Here is a 21006-nt window from a genome sequence, read left to right on the forward strand (position 1 = left end):
TTATGATATGGACATGTTGTATACACTACAAATTGTATTGTACATTTGAACTGTAACCATAGTGACAAATGGCAACACTGTGTAAGACTAGGATTTCATATTTCGACAGATGACATTTATTTATTGATGAGGCTACATGAGAAACAGTCAAGCCTGCATTCAGCAAACTAAAAAAGGGCTTTTATTTGTTTGCATGCTTTATTTGGGGGTTCGATTATGTTTTTCTTTCTCCTTGTCAATTTCTCGAGTAAAAGTTACAGTTTAGCGTTGTCTTTGTTATACAAATTGAAGAATGGACCTCTTTGCTTTATTTCAGAATGTCCTTACCATGAATACTTTTTTTACACCTACTTAATACTGAAACCTAAAATTAATTAAATGCACATCCTAGATACAAAATGACTACAAATAATTTCCTACTAAATATTAAGCTATAACTTATCGAGCAGTAGTTTTAAAAATTTATTGAGGCACTTTTCTTTCTAAGGTTAGCATGTAAAATTTATTATAATAGCAGTAAATTGATTCAACAAGGAATAAATATACTAATTTTTACTTATTTCTAAGCACAGTATATAAAATCGTTCTCAATTTAACTTTGTACATACCATACATGTAAATATTCTGTCATATTTTACACTTCTGGTACTATATATTTTGATGTGAATGTGTTTGGTTAAGAACAGATTCATCGAAAAGTAAGAGTGTTTTTCTTCAACAAATTCAAATTAGTTTTATTTTCTTTATCCCTAAGTGTGACCAACCGACACTAATGCAAAATAATCAGTTTAAAAGTTAATATACAGCAATTTTATTTTGAAAAATAAAGTAATTTCAAATGAGGTACTGATAATACCAGAACCGAGAATTGATTTTGGTTAGAACTTGGTCCCGGTACAGACTTTGGAAAAAGTTGTACTGAACCATCACTAGTGTTTATCTATCTAATGCTAGGATATTTAACTTTTTTATTGTAAAATGTCAACAAATTATAATAAATTTAACATAAATCTAAATGTAGACAAATGATTGATAAGAACTGTATTTAGTTTTATTAATGATGCTGAAGTTTACTAATCATAGACCAACTTCTGAGAACAATAAGGTAATCTAACAAAAAACCACTAAGTGGTAACACTTCCCCCGCCAAGTCAGCAACCCAAAAAAGACAATAAATCACCACTTTTCCGCCAAATAAAACAATGTAATGTATGTAAGTTTGGCAACTTGGCGGCAGACTTTTGCTTGTTTTTTTTTCATTAAAGTTACGTTGGTGGATAATTTCACAAATCAACTTCTCTAATTAATTAGTCCAACTAAGTATAATAATTTCGAGGTAATCAGTAAATATAAAACCATCACTATTATGATTTTATGAAATGTGACACAAATAAGGTCAAATTTTGTAAAATAAGCTCTCATCTAGCTATGTACTATTGGGAGAGATACTTGCTCAATGAAACTAATTTTATGGTATTTTTTAAAGTGATCAAGCAAAAGTCTGCCGCCAAGTGGCCAAACTTACATACATTACATTGTTTTACTTGGCGGAAAAGTGGTGATTTATTGTCTTTTTTGGGTTGCTGACTTGGCGGGGGAAGTGTTACCACTTAGTGGTTTTTTGTTAGATTGTATTTATTTTTGTAGAAAATTAACAGTTAAAATAAAAATCCTCTTTTCTCTTATATATAGACCAGGGCACAACTACACATAAAATGCATTGGTGTTACATAAGTGTTCCGATAATTAAACCCGTATATCTAAAGACTAGTGTAAATTGAGCCCTTATTAGAGAAGTAAAAATGTAATCAAACAGATTAGGTTTGTTAGAAATAGCATAAGGCAAAACAAATATTGAAAAACTCATTTTTATCCTAAATTTACATATCACTTTTTACATTCACTTTTTTGCTTGTTTAACATACGTAGACGGATTTTCCCGATTGTTTTATTTGTTTTAGTGTATCAAAACATAAAACTAACCTTATTTAGTTAAATACATTTTGGCAATATTATGAAGAAACAATGTTAAAACTAACCTTAGTACTAGTACTAAGTTTCAAGTTCCTAGGTTTCATATGTTTTGATAAGTAGTATTAAACTGTTAAAAATGACGAGCTGCTGTACCAGTCCACCACATGATGTGCTGTACCATCGGTACACTGCATTTTTCAATGGAAAGTATCGAGGAATATCACTGCTCTAAGTAATTTTATATAGTAAGTAGCTCAAATCATTCGGTATACCTGAAAAAAATACTTTATAAAAGTTTAAAATAATTTTTCAGCTGATCCTATGAATTTCTCTAACATTTTAAATTAATTGAGATTTAATCGCAGCTGATCCTTCTTTTGTTTTGATTTTAATCCCATGTTATTTAAATGGGCCAAAATCGTACTTTGAGGGCTTGCCAAGGGTTTATGGGTCAACGCACCGACTTGTGACCCTCAAAAGGCACATCTACACGCTAAGGGCTTTCAAACAACATAAAAAACATTAAAATTGAGCCAGTGGTTTGGGCTGTAGGTCCGTCAACATTTAAGGAGAAGAAGGAGAACACGGAAAATTTGTGAATTTTCAAACTAGTTTTTCTTGGCTCAAACACAACCTTTTTTTAAATTCTTTTTTTTATTTTGCCAAGAATGATTGCCCCTATCCAGTGGATGAACAATTATTTTAATAGCTTTTGTTTCTTTAGAGCTATAGACGAGTTAAAAAGGCACTTTGTCACGTCATGTATATATACACTGTAGCAGCTGTGTACCGCTGGGGGACTTGGCGGGGCGGAACGCTGCCGCGTTCCTTAATATATTTGGCATTCTACTGACCAATGTTACGGAAGGATGCACCCATTACAACAGTTTTGTAGTCGTACTTCTTGTAGTAGTTGTAGATCTTAGAGACTGACTGGACACCTGGGTCTTCCTGGGCAGCAAATACCTTCTTGTCTGTATTGGCCACATACCTGAAAATCACCCATGACATAGAGTGAGTAATCAATTGTTAGTAGGATCATGATTCAATAATCACAATTCCCACAGTGGGCAATGAGTGATAAATCATTTTGTTTTACTTATTGATAAATAATAGCATTGTAATTGCTTTATGTTCAACAATAGCCTCGGTTATCCTACTGAAACTGGACACAAAAATTGGGATAGGCAGACAGGGGCCAGCCATAAAAAATGTCAAATAAAACAATTGCAAAGATAATAAACACTTGTAAGTTTCTCCATTATGAACCTTTTCAAGGCTTAAAGTTTGTTTTCCATTGGAACAACTAACTTTTTCTGTTTGAAGCTAACATCCCAAGTAACATTTATTTAAAAATACAACACTACTGTACCGATGGTTGTAAAATATTAGCCACATTTAAAATTTAGAGGCAGAGGGCACAGTGAGCAATTCTCATGCCCTGAAAGTACTTCTACATGAGTCTCATAGGCGCAACTTGCAATTATTAAGTGGTTTGGTTACTTAAAAAAATGTTAGAGCCCATTGCATTATGTATTTGGGTTAGTCAACACGCCCACAATTTTTTCCCGGGAAGCAGATAAAACCCCTTACATACCTCTTAAGTCTTAACACATCTTTAGGATTTAGGCAGATGTGTTATTTATTGAACTAATGAACAATGAGAGTTAACATTGTATTTATTTTTACTTTCTTAGCAATTGAACAATTGCCTGCACTGTTAGGCCATATTACACTTTAATCTTATCTTTAAATCTTTATTGCCTGGGTCTTAAAAGTGGGAACAATGTACTCTTGATTATATTTAAGACTAAATGACGATCAAACTTGCAATGCAGTATTGTTCTGAACCATAAAATTGTTTTGAATCAATCAAACACATATATGACAACTTTTATATTACACATTATGGAATTGTTTTTACCCTGGTTCAGTTTCAAATTACAACTTCCTAAAAATACATACAGTAGAACCCCCTCTAACCAACCCTAACAGGAGCAGACCTAGATCGGATAAATCAAAATGTTGGCTTACAACGGTCATCCCTAAAAACTTTAAGTGTTTTATTTTGAATTATATAATCATCATTCTGAAGTCGAGCATGCAATAATTTACAAAATAAACTACACAGCCTATATTTATTTGTAAACATTGTTCAAAAAGTCTGACATTGGCCTACTTAAAACCCTCTGGGGCGGAGCCCTTTTAGCGGATCTGCACCAAACTTCACACAAACCATCCTTGAATAATGCTTAATAATGCCAGTTAAGTTTCATTGCAATCTGTCGAGCGGTTTTGGAGTCCACAAGGTACATGAATATATATATATATATTAGGGATGGTCAAGTCTCGAAATTTCGGGAAATTTTCGGGAAATTTTAAATCTCGTTACACGAGACGAGATTTCTTTTTGGCCGAGATTTTTATCGAGACGAGAATAAAAAAAATAAAAAAAATTAAAAACGCCTGCAGAAAGTCAATGCAATACCCGCAATACAGGAGCGTGTTGTAGTTGCGTTTCCTTTGCGAAGGCGTTCTTATTTAATTAATTCTTTAATTATTTTAATAATATTACTTTAATAACATTTGAGAAGTTTTGTTAAGTGTAAGCAGTGTGAGGAATGTTTTATTACTGTACTTTAAAAAGTCAAAACAAGTAACTATTTTATAAAAATTAATATTGCTTTTATTTTATGATTTATTTTATTTTAGGATAAGTTGAACTCTATCCTAACTGATATCACTATGTTTTCTAATCGTAGGCATTTTTAAAAAGTTAGGCGTGATTAATAAAAAAATGTTATGCTGATGTTTTTTAATAAAAGATTGTAAATATTCTTGCCTATTATCATTATTTTTGTATTTAAACAGTCATCTAACAATGTTACAAAATCAGGTAAAAATTTTGAACGTGCATTTCCCGTTGTGTATGAGAAGGGAAATCCCGTCTCGAAATTTTATGAGAAATAAAAAATCTCGTCTCGTCTCGTCTCGAACTAAAAATCCAATCTCGTCCATCCCTAATATATATATATATATATATATACATACATGATACATAGGTACATAGTTCCTCTTTTATAGAGAAGATTTAATCAAAATCGGTTCATTTTTGTTCAAGTTATCGTGCTAACAGATAGATATATATACAGATATGAAATTGAACGGATGGTGTTTGAGGCCTCCAGAGACATGAAAACAAAAAAGTAAATCGGTCCTGGGTCCAGTTCTTACCATGAGTACTATGGTAATAGCGTATTCCCTATATGGGGAATTTGCTAAAATGATCTTAAGCTGGCAAAACCTCATTTTCGCACCTAGGCACGAAATATACTAAGTCAATGCAATTCTTACAATGAAGCTCTAACTGTCCTCAGAAATATATTTGTTAAACCTGTAAACGAGGTTTTTGCTAGGCATAAACTTTTCACTCGCCGACAAGAACCAAATGAGACTGTTGACTGGTATTTACTCAGTCCCGACTGTCAATTTAAAGCAGTTACAGCAGAGAAAAATCATATTCATTCAACTGTATTCATGACTCATTTATTAGAGGTCTACTAAGTCCTGCAATACGACAACGCATACTTGAAAATGAAAAGTTGACTTTAGCGGATGCTCATGCTCAAGCTCATGCTTTGGAGTTGGCCCAACTACATTCCATCCAGTATGACACTCCTTGTGCAACAATAAATGCTGTTTCAAATTACTCATTGACTAAGGACCCTGTTACTGATAAAACCATGAATGTTAGTCACGACCCTACTGTAGGAGCTGTACGTTCAAAATGCTATTTTTGTGGTGGATTCAGACACCCTCGTGTAAACTGTCCAGCAAAAGATAAAATAATAATAAAGCAAAAATCATTAAATTAACCCCAGAATAAAATAAACAAAATTTCAAAAAACACTAGCGATAAGTGTCACCAGACATGAACTAGAGACCTAGCTAGAGTCACTGAGCTTTAACATTTACAATGGGATGATAAGTCTAATTGTGTTGGTTAGTTTATGTTATTATTTATTATTTTACCAAGTACAATTTGGAATTAGCAATTACAGTTGTCTAAAATCATCTAAAATTAAGTTTAGTGAAAGTGTAGTTTTTAAGAGTTCAAATAGGTAATTTTCAGCAAGAAACAAAATAGGCACAGAGCTTTGAAGAGTAAAAAGAGTTTTGTCATGCATTAGAAATTAGGGATGGACGAGATTGAATTTTTAGTTCGAGACGAGACGAGACGAGATTTTTTATTTCTCATAAAATTTCAAGACGAGATCGAGACGGGATTGTCCTTCTCATACACAACGGGAAATGCACGTTCAAAATTTTTACCTGATTTTGTAACATTGTTAGATGACTGTTTAAATACAAAAATAATGATAATATGCAAGAATATTTACAATCTTTTATTAAAAAACATCAGCATAACATTTTTTTATTAATCACGCCTAACTTATTAAAAATGCCTACGATTAGGAAACATAGTGATATCAGTTAGGATAGAGTTCAACTTATCCTAAAATAAAATAAATCATAAAATAAAAGCAATATTAATTTTTATAAAAAATAGTTACTTGTTTTGACTTTTTATAGTAATAAAACATTCCTCACACTGCTTACACTTAACAAAACTTCTCAAATGTTATTAAAGTAATATTATTAAAATAATTAGAGTAATATTTACATTTATAGAATTAATTAAATAAGAACGCCTTCGCAAAGGAAACGCAACTACAACACGCTCCTGTATTGCGGGTATTGCATTGACTTTCTGCAGGCGTTTTTAATTTTTTTTTTTTTTTTTTTTTTTTTTTTTTAAATTTTCGTCTCGATAAAAATCTCGGCCAAAAAGAAATCTCGTCTCGTGTAACGAGATTTAAAATTTCCCGAAATTTCGAGACTTGACCATCCCTATTAGAAATATTTTATCTATATATTACTTTTTAACAGAGCAACATGGCAACTACTGAGCCAGCACTCCATTAGTTGGTTTATATTGTTGGTTTTGATGGCTCTTTTAAATGCTCTTTTAGTCACTAAGACATTAAATATACTTATAACTAATAATATTGTAAGGTACCCATTAAGTTTACAAGTATTAAGTTAGAGATAAAGGGATAGCTACCAGTCTAAAATGCGCCCAACGAATGGAGAGATGAGGGTTACGCCAGCCTCAGCACAAGCCACAGCCTGTGCGAACGAGAACAGCAAAGTCAGGTTGCAGTGGATGCCACTGTCCTTCTCCAACGACCTGCAAAATTGGCACTACAGTCTGTTGGCTTAACAACAGCAGAGTCAGGTTGTAAATAAAAAAAAAAAGAATTTTACCTCACTAGGTGGTAATATTAAGTTGTTATTCTAATAATGAATAATAGATGTGCAAATATTTAATGCAGGAGATTTCAATAGCATCATTACTCTCTTCTGCGCTCTCTTCCCGTTGCGAAGCATGGGTAGCGTAGGGAGTGTTGCATGACGTCCAAGTGCCACAACATCCAATGATATTATTCAGTGCCACAACTTCCAAAACATAATTTTTGAGTTGTTGCACGATGTCCAGGAACTTTGGACGTTGTGCAAAAACGCTGAGCTATTGGACGTCGTGCAAAAGGCATAGCAGGGGCTTTGGACGTCATGCAACTGCTACTTTTTTTCAAAGAATATAAAGTGTGCTGTTACACGACGACCAATCCCATGACGTCCAATGCTTGTAGAAGGACTATATTTTTTGCAGTTACTGTACGTTTGGACGTTGTGGCACTTGGACATCGTGCAACAGTCAAATATTTTATATTGGACGTCGTGCAACAGCTCAAAAATTATATTTTGGACGTTGTGACACTGAATAATATTATTAGACGTCGTGGCACTTGGACGTCGTTCAATGCATCCGTAGGGTATAGAAGCTCGTTTATTTACACTTCAACAAGTTGTGGACACAACTTCAAACTGCCCATCCACAGATGTATTTAATTTGAAAATCTGCTGAATTATATAAGTGGGAAAATATAAGACACACTACCAAAAATTCACTTTTTTGTCCCAAACTCACCCAACTCTATGTTGTAAATGGTTTTTGTAAATAACTTAAGGTGGCTTCAGCTCAAGATCTTCACAATTCACCAGTTGGTAGTGATGATGAGGTTTATATTTATAGTGAAGAACAACAAACGCGATAGCACCATCCTTTCTAGTTTAGAGTTGATAGTTTTAGGCAATTAAATGTAAAACTAATTTCATTATTCATATATAGTAAATTATTTATAACTCAAGTATAACTTATTGATTTTACAATCAAATGACTTGTAGTAAGGTTAGTGGTATTCAAAGCTGCATTTATTCAGAATATTTTTAATTTGGATGAGGCTTAGGGCAGGGTTGGGCAGCTCAACAGGAAGAGAGCATTCACTTAAGATGATTTACTAGGACAATTTACTGGTAATCATGGAACAGTGAGGCTAATCTTCTCACACAGTAAACATCGCTCTGAGGTATGTGTATTCTTCACTTGTACCACTACTACCTGTACTTGCACCACCATAGCATTCTCTTTGGTTTTTTACTTCTATGAACCATGATTTTTATTTTATTTAAATTTACATTCAAATTCTACATATCTACAGTTCTACACAGTAGTAATTTAAGCCAGACACCCCAGCAGGAATTCTTCATGGGGAATTAAAAAATAGCTTGTTTGGGGAAAAAGCCATCTCCTTCAAAAAATATGATACAAATAATAACTGAATACTAGTCATTTATTAATTGTTGCTTTTTACATGTTAATTTAATATTAATGTTGTGTGAGTGTGTTTCTATCTACTGACAACAGGCACCAGCTGCTTTTTTACACCTTGTAACAGAATTTTTTTAACAGAACAAGTTTATTGTTATTACTAACAAATATTAGTCTTTTTTTATATAGCCTATTACGTTACATACAATAACGTATACACTATAAATAACATATATAGAACTATTTTTAAAGCATTGATCAGTTTCAAACCAGCTTAGCAAACCAGTCAGAGCATAGGTAGTTATTTTATAATTTATATTTTGTCAAGGGAGTTGCCTGGAGGCACTCATGTTTTAATTTTTTTTATTATACTACTTGAGTAGAGGAGAATAATTTAATCTGCATAGAGAAGTACGAAGTATCCAATACCTCGCCTTACCCCCACCTTTGATGGCAAGTTATGAGAGAATAAATCACTGTCTTGATCCTACATTGACAATTAAACTAGTTGTAATGTCACTTCCACACTGTAAGCTTGTATCAATACTTAAACATCTTGTTTATATTACTTGCTAATATCAAGCCTAGACCCAGTTACCTGGCTGCCTGAATGCCTTCCCACGTTGAGGCAAGTTTAATCAAAATTCGTTCTTTCTTGATTCCGTGTTCTTCATACATTTTTATGTATTTTTTAGCCTTTCCAATGCTTGCTTCCTTGTCAAAAGACAACCTGAAAAAATTAACTTAGTAGTATCATAGAAAAAAACATAGTCCCTTAGGACTATGTTTTATCTATGGTAGTATGATAAAAATATAAAATATGATTTTTACAACAAAAATGTTTGAGTACCAAAATGTAACAAATGGAATTATTGACCTTTAACTATCTACAACAGAATTTTCTTTTTACTATAACAAATATAATAAATGTAATAAGGACACTAAATTGATTACTACTTAGGCCTACTAATCTTAATTTCAAAAAAACAATAAATGAAAGTTAAGTGTAACAATTCAAAATAATAAGTTATAGTCTATAGATAGACACTGTTTGAGAATAATATACTCATAACTGGCAAAAATTATATTACAGCAAACAACAATTGACCGAAATAAAGGGGGCGGGGATATTTTGGATAACTTATTATTTCGGTTAATAAATTATTGAATGTTAAAGGCTGTTTTCTGTTCAAAGAGTCCTACAAAAGACTTTTATTTGTGTTATATAGTCATCTCAAAGCTAAGTTCACTCTAGCAAATTTTGTTGAAACATACATGGGTACTACAAGTGGTACTTAAAGTGATCCCTAAAACTCTGATAAGCGCCACCGGTAGAAACTTTTAAACAGCATTTCGGAGTTACTGTGAGTGGGTTTACTATGTATTTATGGGTTAAAAGGCACATAAACCATATCCACAAGTGGAATATGAACCAAATTCGGTTTTCAATACACAAATACAAAAATTACCAAGTTATCAAATAATGTGCTTTTAATTATTACGTTATAATTCTGTTTTATATCATCAGACAATATAATCTTAAACTAAACATAACTTTTAAACTTTTAGAACAATAAAAAAGACATGTGTCCATAGCCGTTATAACCTATAACGACTGTCTGAAGCCATGTCGTGTAGGCTCTAGCGGCACAACCCTTAACTACCTTAGACAGCTCAGCCATTGTTAGGCCAGGTAGCTAAGCTAGTTGTCTCCAGTGGTTGCTAATCAAGCAGACATCATTAGATCTTAATGATGAGCTGTTGTACTCAGTACTGGCTATAGCCAACAGTGGCGCACATCGACCATTGGTTAATCAATATGATAACAGTACGTTTTCAGTCATGTAGTGACTGTGGCGAGAAGGGCTGTGAGTGGAGGGGATTGCAGCGTTGCCATAGTGATGGGTGTGACTTTGTATTAGAAGAGACTATGATTCAGGGCCCAAAATGTAAACAAATCTGACCAAAAGTAAAACCTATTAGGTGAATGTACACGGTTCATAACTAAAGTGCTTAGAGAGCGATAGATACTTCGCAGAAGCACCTCAGTCTTTACAGAAAATAATTTCTAATTTAATCTATATAGGGAAGTAAAACAACGTTGTTGTTGAGTATTATTTAACTTTTTGTTGCTGTCCAAGTGTCTCTGGGGGAGGGAGAGAGAGAGGAATTAAGGAGGATGTAAATTTTTCTGGACATCAATTAACTGACTATACTTGTAACCATCATTAAAACTCTTGCACAGTAGTAGTACACAAATATTGCCAATGTTTAGAAACTTGGAACCTAGTTATTTTAATTATGTAAAATACATACCTAGCATCGACCTCAGTAGACACCCTACCAGGTATAATGTTAAGAATCTCCACTCCAAATAAGACAACCAGTTTGTCCATAGCAGATTCTACTTGCTCCTTCAAGGTCCTGCAAAATTATCATAATTAGCAAGACCATAATGTCATAACGTAACTCTTATTAAAATTCCCAAATAACAGGGTAGGTATTTAGTGTTACAATTTGTCAGTTTTTTTTTGTTATATACATATTTAATTTGAAACATATTCTAAATATTTTATACTTTTTGGAAATTTTGTTCTCTATGCTAATTAATGATTTTATTGTTCTTTGTAGTGGTTTGAGTTTAAATTTAATATTAAAGGATGTGTTGAAAAATAATAGCTCGCTGATTTAACGTTTTATAAACTTTTCTTAATTATATAGAATTTATTCCAACACACACTAACCTAATACCAGGGTATCTAATAGCATTAATTTATCCTAATACGTTAAATAATGGCTTCAACGTAAACAAACTTTGCTCCCCATGTAGGCCTATTTATTAAGGGGGTTAAATTTGGTTTTTATTTTTATATATATTTGAACGTTATGAGCTCGGACACCATTGGACCGATTGAAACCAAACTTGGTACATACGTGTAGAATTTCATAGAATAGATTTATACACCATCAATTTTGTGATCCATCCAATCTACTCCGCCCCAGTGGCTCTGGAGTTTTCTCATGTTAACCTCATGATTTTTTTTGTTTGATTCTTCGGTGGGTTTTCTTTGATAGCATCAAAAAGTTAATAGGTTAACCAACAGGGTGCAGCACTATCATGATCGCACCATGGGAACGGGGGATTTTATGGTATAAAAATGGTTTTTCTCATTTTCGACCCTCAAAACAGATAATTTCCCAATTTCTCTCTAGAGGTAAAGAGCTTAAAAAAAACAAATAATTTAGTATATATCAAAGTGTTTTTGTATGGCTATTGGTAACAGAGAAAATTCTAAAAATTGTAAATTTAAAATTCCCATGTTATTTTTATGGAGAGTATTGTAAAATGTTATAGTTTGCTTGTTTATGGATACATTTTGATAAAACTTGACAATTTTATTTATTTTATACTAAGCTATTAATATTTTACAAAAAAAGTACACTTTATTAGTTTCCTAAAAGGAAACCTAGGTACTCGCTAAATCTAATGTTATTTATATAGATTTAATTGAAGATCAATTCAGACAATTGGAAATTCGTCTAGTCGGCAGGTTTGCTGCGGCGAGGAGTGTTTCTATATGTTTTAGACTCAAAATAATCAGTAAAATATATGCTTTAATTTGAGCTATTGATCGTTTGATTCAGTTTAAGCTCAAGATACTGTATTACTCAATCAAAAATCATAAATTTGTTTATTTCTCGGATATTATATTTATTTTAACACTGTGGAGCAGCATGGGTCCTCTAGTTAATATTATTAAGTAAATGGGTCACTAAAAAAATCCAAGACAAAGAAGAGACACCAGAAAAGAGTTTTTGTAACACTGCTGTGGGCTAATGTATTCATATAGGCCTAAGTGAATTGCTGTAATTTAACAGTTAGACCTGATGTGTTTGTTGTCTTACCAATTAATTGCTAAAAAGTGGTTCTAGTTTAACTCAAAGTCATATTTCAATTGACCTCTCTTCACCATTTTTTAAAATTGAGGAAAATTTCAATATTGTCATCTTAGAGGAAAGAAAACATGTTGCTGACTTACTACTGGTTATTATTACATGTGGATTAGGACGTCAGGCTTGAATTTCAAATTTACAAGAATTGTGGTTTGAAAACATTTTTCAACTACAATAAAACCTAACTAGCTTGACACCCGGTAACTCAACAGTCGAGAGCTGACATGGCGCAATAAAGATGTTACAGTCATACTAATCAATTATAAATGTGAAAGTTTGTGTGTTTGTTTTTTTGTATGTTTGTTTGTTTGAAGTTCAATCACCCATTAAATACTGGTTGAATTGGGTTGAAATTTGGTATGATGATAGCTTACATTACCGATTAACATATAGACATATTTATGTGGTATTCTTAAGGTAAACCAACATAATAGACATAAATCTAAAAGTTCTTTCGAGCTCCGCCCCAGTGGCTCTGGAGTGACCCATGTTAACCTTATCAATTATCAATTATTTAAGATGGGGACGCCACTATGTGCGTATTTTAACCCAAATATGCGTGGAGGATGAGTGTAGGATGAGTGGCGCGATATAGATTTAACTCATTATTAATTTATTATGATTACTCATATTTAAAAGGAATTAAAGCATTTTTCCAGCTGTTTCAACTAGGTACACAAGTTGGTTCTATGATATTCAATGTCATTAAAAAGTTATATGGTTTACTAACATGGTGCAGCACTATTCATATTTTATGCATTTATGACAATAGTTAATTTGAACCAAGCAGCGACAAAAAGCTGTGATACACAATGATAACTGTTAAAGGAGGATTGTTTACAATTAAGTTTATGTTTTTAATTTATAAATAACTAGCTGAACCCGGCAGACGTTGTCTTGCCTTTGACTATTTATAATTTAAGTACCATAACGATTAATTGTCTTATTGTATATGAAGTGCTTATTACTAAATTAAAATACTTACGACAACTAATGAAACACATATAGTACAAAGGATAACCGATTCGTTATAATTGCTCTTATATTAATGCTAGGTTATGCTAGCTTAATTATTAATGGTTATTTTCATTCATGGTTATTAATGACAGTATTTTCAAGATGATCTCGTTCGCATGGCTCAATCACGTCCTGGTTGAAGTTCGTTCGCTACGCTCACTCACCTTTAGGTTGAAGTTCGTTCGCTACGCTCACTCACCTTTAGGTTGGAGCTTGTTCGCTACGCTCACTCACCTTTAGGTTGGAGCTCGTTCGCTGCGCTCACTTGCCTTCAGGTTAGCTCGTTCGCTACGCTCACTTGCCTTCAGGTTAGCTCGTTCACTACGCTAACTCGCCTCCAGGTTGAAGTTTGTTCGCTATGCTCACTCACCTTTTGGTTACAAATTAGCTGTTGTCATAAATGTAAAAGAAATAATAGTGCTGCACCCTGTTGGTAATCCTTGTAACTTTAATGCTATAGAACATCATAGAACAGAACCAACTTGTTTAATTGAAACAGCTGTTAAGATTCATTAATTCCATTTCTCATAAGGTTAACATGGGAAACTCCAGAGCCACTGGGGCGGAGCCGATTGGACGGATCACGAAATTGATGGTGTATAAACCTATTCCATGAAATTCTACACGTATGTACCAAGTTTCGTGGCAATCGGTTCAGCGGTGTCTGAGTTTATCACTGCCAAACATATATATATATATACAAACATCCTCTTTTATACTTATAGATCTTTTGGTATTGTGCAAATATTTGATAATTTAATTTTTTTGTTCAGGTGTAGTGGTAGAACATTATTATGGCTACGCCAACCCTGTACAAAGGATGGGTATTCTGCTAGTCTAGCCTATATTTATAATACCCCCGCCGCAGCAAACCTGCCGACTAAGCGAATTTCCATTTGTCTAAATTGATTTTCAGTTAAATATATTTTAATAACATTAGGTTTAACGAGTACCTAGGTTTGCTGCTACAAGGAAACTAATAAAGTGTGTTTTTGAGTAAAATATTGATAGCTTAGTACAAAATAAATAAATTTGCCAAGTTTGATCAAAATATATCCATAAACAAGCAAACTACAACATTTGACAATATTCTCCATAAGAATAACATAGGAATTTTAAATTTACAATTTTTTAAATTTTCTCCGTTACTAATAATTGAACAAAAATACTTTTATATACTAAATTATTTGTTTTTTTAAGCTCTTTAAAAAGGTCTAAAGAGAAATCGGGAAATTTTGTGTTTTGAGGGTCAAAAGTGAGAAAAACCTATTTTTACCCCATAAAACCCCCCGTAAAGCCCCGTTTCCATGGTCCGATCGTGCTGGTTCGCGAACTCATTCAAGTTTATCCCGCTTTACACCTTTAAACCAAATTTCATCAAAATCGGACAAAAATTACTCAAGTTATCGCGTTCACGGACGTATATATATATATATATATATATATATATATATATATATATATATAAGTCTATATAGGTATATATACATATATAAAAATTTGAACGAATGGTGTTTTTGGCCTCTGGGGACATCAAAATGAAAAAGTAAATCGGTCCCGGGTCTAGGTCTTACCGTGCCACCTACGGTAATAGCTACTTCCCTATAGGGAAATTCGCTAAAAGAGGAAATTTGTATATATATATTTGAACGTAATGAGCTCAGACACCATTGGACCGATTGCAATTAAATTACAGCCATAATTAAGAATTATTCAAGGATCGTTTGCGTGAAGTTTGGTGCAGATCCGTCAAAAGGGCTCCGCTCTAGTGGCTCTGGAGTTTCCCATGTTAACCTTATGAGTACTAATATTTAAATGGAATTAAAGAACCTTAACAGCTGTTTCAACTAAAAAATATGATTCTGTGATGATCAATAACATTAAAAGGTTACAAGATGTACCAACAGGGTGCAGCACTATTAATTGTCTAAATTTATGACAACGGTTGCCAATTTCAACCAAGCAGCTGTGATACAAAATTAGAACTGTCAAAGTAGGATTGTTTACAGTTATGTTTATAATTTAATAAATAATTTTAGATAGTGTGTGAATAGGGAGTTTTATTTTTTAAGTGCCTAATTCATTAACTTATTGACTTTATTTTTTCCAAAATCCATAAATCCCAAACTACCCATTAACTTTTGAGAAAACTACAAGTCATACCCCCATCAACGATATACTTAAAATGTTTAAACCTTTTGCAAAACTATCTATTATTTCATAAGTTGTTGTAATTCCTTTTTAAAGGGAACTTTCCATATACCTAATGTTAAAATACCTCAGATGTAGGCCTACTTATTTGTTTGTTATTCTGTCAATTAATACTTTATTAAAATCAGATGTGATTATTTGTTTCTATAACTGTATTCCGTTTTGGTTTATTTAAGCTTGACTTAAACAGTCAATAGTTTTACTAATACTCATGAAGTCAAACGGGGTGAAGCCCGTGGGTAACAGCTAGTATTTTATAAATGTTAAAGAACATTTAGTTTAAATCGTATGTTCAGGATAACTTGACAACCCCCAAACTCGACATACCGGTACTCTGGGTCCACAAATTATCAAGGTAGTGAAGTTTTACTGTACTTGGTTTTTTATTATTAGTTCAGAAAAATTAGTAAAAATTCTATGATGAGGATTAGAAAACCTCATAACATAAGCACAAGAATCGAACTACAGTAATGGTATCAGAAGCGGACACTTTCTCCCTCTTATCCTCAATCCAATACAACGTAACTATTTTTCCAGATAATTAGAATAGCCATAATAATAAGGATTACAGTAAAACAAAAAATTACACTGCAACAGTACTGGCAAGTGGTGATGAATCGAGGCACTAAACACAGAACTCATATAAGCACACTCGCCACCCACTCATAAAAGTTCATCGCTCCTAGACTGCAATTATTTTTTGTTATTATTTTACATAAAACAGCTATGCATCAAGTCATTCCTGTTAACTTTTTGCAGGAACTTTGGCTGCCTCAAATTAACTAATGGTTACTCAACTAATTTAAATGGTGTCTCGATGATCTGGCCTTTTCCTAAATTCGGCCTTCTAGCCGCTCATTTAAGCTGAGTTATAGAGGATCTACAGTACTTTGACTTGACGGTTTTCACAAATAATGCCCCAAGAGTTATGAAAATTGAAACTCTTTTCAAAACTTAGTTTTAACACGATTATTTAGAGCTTAGGATGTATAAATGCATATCTGATGATAACCCTCACTTCACAGGAATTGATAACGGTTTTATCAAATGGCAATGATCAAATGCTTAAGCTCTTTATTGTTATAGTTATTGTGTGATAGTTGTTGTATTAAATCAATATAATACACTACAGTTGACCTCACAACGTTCAGGCGACATAACTTCTTCACACTATTTCTAAGTGAGTATTCCAGTAAAATAAAATAATGAATTAGTTGTGGAGCATTACATTTGTTCATAAAATAACGGGTTTAAGGTGGTAAACACAACAAATTTGATTTAGGGTTTTGAGCTCCACTAGATCAGTCTGAAATTCTACATGTTTTTATAGTCAATACAGTGACGAGTTTCATATTTGCAGCCAACCAGTTACATATCAAGTCTCATTTCATTATAATTTACTGGTGTTTTAACCTGGAATTGCCATTTGAGACAACATAAAAATAAAAATTGATTAAAGGTGTGTATTAATTTTTCATAAAGCACTTAAAACCAAACAAAATTTAGTAGCAAAATAAAATTATTTTGAACTCCTTACCAGTGCCTCAAAAAAGCTCTAGAAAAAATAGATGTATAGAAACATCAATTTCAGCATATAACTTTGTTTTATGCAATTTGTGCCAGGTTTGGTTGTTTACACTTACAAAATCTGCAAAGTGATAAAACATATATATATAAAACTATTAAATTATATTATATCCACAAATTTGATATGACTGTTATTTTAAAACTTTCTAATTACAGTACATTTAAAAGATTCATTTTACTATTAAAAACACAATATTAACCCCCTAGTATAGTTTTTTTTACTGATGATAATTTTTGTCAGATTTAATAATTAAGAATGTACAAGAAAATTATGAAAATTATGTAGACATTATGATTATCGAAGTTTTCAAGAGTTCAAGGGAGATAAAGAGGAGCAAGGTACTATAGATAATGATAAACCAATGTTAAGGTCAAGTCATAAGTCTAATTTTAACTCGCATCACTTGAATGTTAAATCCTAACTAGGATTTTACTTGCATACAAAAAGAAAACGTTTTCTTAGTAATGAAACTCTAAAATAGGTTACAAAGTATAGGCTATGACTTTATTTTACCTGGCAAGATTTCCACTCAAATTATCCCTTCAAATTGTCAGATTTATTTCTTATATAAATAAAACTATTTTTATTGAGTAGGCTACTTAGGTTTGCTGCTAGATTATAGCTGTTTTTTAAAATGTTGATAGCTTCATACAATTGACAAATTAAATTAAAATATAGACAATATATATTTATTCCTTTAAGCAATACATGGATAATGCAATAAATAATATACAGTTTCTATATCCAGTTTAATAGAAACTGAGATAGTTTAATAGAAACAGTTTAATAGAAACTGTATTATAAATAAATAATACAGTTTCTATATCCATAAATAAACAGCATAGGAATATTTAATTTAAACTTTTTTTTATTGTTTTTAACTAAGCTTTAGGCATACAACCACGCCTCATTATACTAATTTTTTAGGGATACAATATAGTAAAAATATGGGAAACCCCATTAATGGTCCCCATTCCCATAGCCTAGTCAAATCATCACCATGAGACCTACAGTAATAGCTTATTCCATATATGGGTAATTCACCAAAATGCAACCATGCCTTGTATATTTATACAGGGTGAATTTTAAATGAGTTCCCCCCCTACTTTTTTCTACATTTCTTAAGATATCATCTCCGGACCACGTCAGATCATTGTTGAGTAGTAAGTACTTCATTTTGACTGGGTATACATTTTTGGCCGCCATCTTGGATCCGCCATATTGGATACAAAGTTTTTTTTTCAAATGTAAAGGTAGGGTTGTGACCCATTATTTCAAACTAAAATTTTACGCTGATTACAATGCCGCAATTAGTTTTTAAAAATCTTGATCAGTTCTAAAGTTATGAGGAATTTTTATAACTTTATTTTTAGCCCATTTTAACATTGTGCATTAACAAACTAAAACCATAATCTCAAAATAGTGCTAGATAAAGATAAGTATACACCACCATTCATTGTCGACATATTTTCACTTGGTTATGACGGATGAAGTTTTTTCAGCCGCCATCTTGGATCTGCCATTTTTAAATGTGATCAATTAATTTAAATATGAAGGTGGTGTTGTAACCCATCATTTTGAACTACTTTTTTATACTGGACTCAATGCCGCAATCCGTTTTTGGTTATCAAGCTTTCTTGATGAAATATTAAAATACTCTTATTTAAAATTTCAATATTTCAAAGTCCAAAGATGCAAATGAAAAACGGATTGCGGCATTGAGTTCAGCATAAAAAATTAGATCAAAATGATGGGTCACAACACCACCTTCATATTTAAATTAATTGATCACATTTCAAAATGGTGGATTCAAGATGGCGGCTCAAAAAACTACATCTGTCATAACCAAGTGAAAATAAGTCGACAATGAATGGTGGTGTATACTTATCTTTATCTAGCACTATTTTTAGATTATAGTCTTAGTTTGTAAATGCACAATGTTAAAATGCGCTAAAAATAAAGTTATAAAAATTCCTCATAACTTAAGAACGGATCAAGATTTTTAAAAACTAATTGCGGCATTGTAATCAGCGTACAATTCTAGTTGGAAATAATGGGTCACAACCCTACCTTTACATTTGAAAAAAAACTTTGTATCCAATATGGCGGATCCAAGATGGCGGCCAAAAATGTATACCCAGTCAAAATGAAGTACTTACTACTCAACAATGATCTGACGTGGTCCGGAGATGATATCTTAAGAAATGTAGAAAAAAGTAGGGGGGGAACTCATTTAAATTCACCCTGTATGTAAGTGCGTCTTTCTCTTGAAGTTCAAGTCAGTGTTAATTGTAACATCCGAACAAGTTCTAGATATTTTTGTAAATAGTTTGCACTAATACACACACTCACTCACTCACTCCCATGGCCATTTATGCCCAAGGCGGGATTTGGCCGCACCAACAACTGCTTTCCATCTCTCTCGATCTTCTGCCTCTTCCACTTCTGCCCCCACTTCTCTGACGTCCCTGGAAACACTATCCCACCATCTCTTCTTGGGCCTTCCTAATGGTCGTTTCCCTTCTGGCTTTCCTATACTTGCTTCTTTTAGTAGTGAACCTCGTTCTCTCCGTAGTGCGTGTCCTGCCCACCTTATTCTCCTTGCTTTCACGTGTGCTACTACATCATAATCATTGTACATATTCCTTATCTCCCTATTATGCCTTTTTCTCCATTCCCCATTTTCTTGTATTGGTCCATATACCATTCTTAAAATTTTGTTTTCAAAAACAATCATTTTGTTTTCTTCTTTTTTATTTAAAATCCAAGTTTCAGCTCCATATGTTAATACTGGTCGAATTATACTATGATATATTTTTATTTTCGTTTTATGTGAGAGAATCTTTGAAGTCAACAATTTCTTACAAGAATACATACATTTATTGGCCTGAGCAATCCTATAATTTATTTCCATTTCTTCACTATTGCTGCTTGATATAATTACCCCTAGATATTTAAATTGTTCAACAACTTCAAAAGTATGTCCATCTATACTAATTTCATTTGTCCTCACTTCATTTGGCTGTCTCGTGAAGTGTATATATTTTGTCTTCTCATCATTAATCTTTAGGCCCATTTTTTCTGATTTTTTTATGAACAGTCTGGTTAGCTCCTCTAGGTCATTTCTGTTTTTGGACAGAATTACTACATCGTCCGCAAAAGCTAGGATGTTTATTTTTGTTCCCATTTCTAAACCTATATTTGTTTGTCTTACTTGTTGGAGGGCCTCTTCTAATGCTATGTTAAATAGTATAGGTGACATTCCATCACCTTGCCTTACGCCTGTTCTTACTTCAAAGCTTTCTGATAACTCTCCATCTACTTTTACTTTGCATTTTGATTCATTCAAGGACATTTCTACTAGTTTTATTAGTTTTCTGGGGATCCCAAACTTTTCCATCTGCTGATATATTCTTCCCCTGTCAAGGCTATCATAGGCCTTCGAAAAATCAATGAAAAGCCCATGTACTTCTTTATTGTATTCCCAGTGCTTACTAATAACTTGTTTAAGTATGTGAATCTGGTCCAT

General features: G+C 32.7%; 2 protein-coding genes across 4 annotated transcripts in view; one reads left to right on the forward strand and one right to left on the reverse strand.

Moving 5' to 3' along the window:
• Positions 1-21006, reverse strand: part of LOC128988114 (transaldolase-like) — a 37957-nt gene that overhangs the window by 5950 nt on the left and 11001 nt on the right. Inside the window, exons 3-6 of the mRNA XM_054409327.1 lie at positions 11024-11131; positions 9306-9437; positions 7100-7225; positions 2829-2965 (exon numbers count right to left, since the gene is read on the reverse strand). Of these exons, the coding sequence (XP_054265302.1) occupies positions 2829-2965; positions 7100-7225; positions 9306-9437; positions 11024-11131 (503 nt within the window). The remainder of the gene's footprint in view (positions 1-2828; positions 2966-7099; positions 7226-9305; positions 9438-11023; positions 11132-21006) is intronic.
• Positions 8445-21006, forward strand: part of LOC128988111 (thymidine phosphorylase-like) — an 82467-nt gene continuing 69905 nt past the window's right edge. Inside the window, exon 1 of one of the 3 annotated variants that reach the window (XM_054409323.1) lies at positions 8445-8465. The gene's annotated coding sequence lies outside the window, so the exon portion shown is untranslated. Of the gene's footprint in view, positions 8466-16957; positions 17070-17329; positions 17349-21006 lie in introns of those variants that run through there. The other 2 variants (XM_054409322.1, XM_054409324.1) reach the window with 2 other exon arrangements.

This window comes from Macrosteles quadrilineatus, unplaced genomic scaffold (assembly GCF_028750875.1).
Source record: "Macrosteles quadrilineatus isolate MER2022 unplaced genomic scaffold, UCM_ALF_1.0 Scaffold_2__2_contigs__length_208266976, whole genome shotgun sequence".
In the NCBI taxonomy this organism is placed as follows: Eukaryota; Metazoa; Arthropoda; class Insecta; order Hemiptera; family Cicadellidae; genus Macrosteles; species Macrosteles quadrilineatus.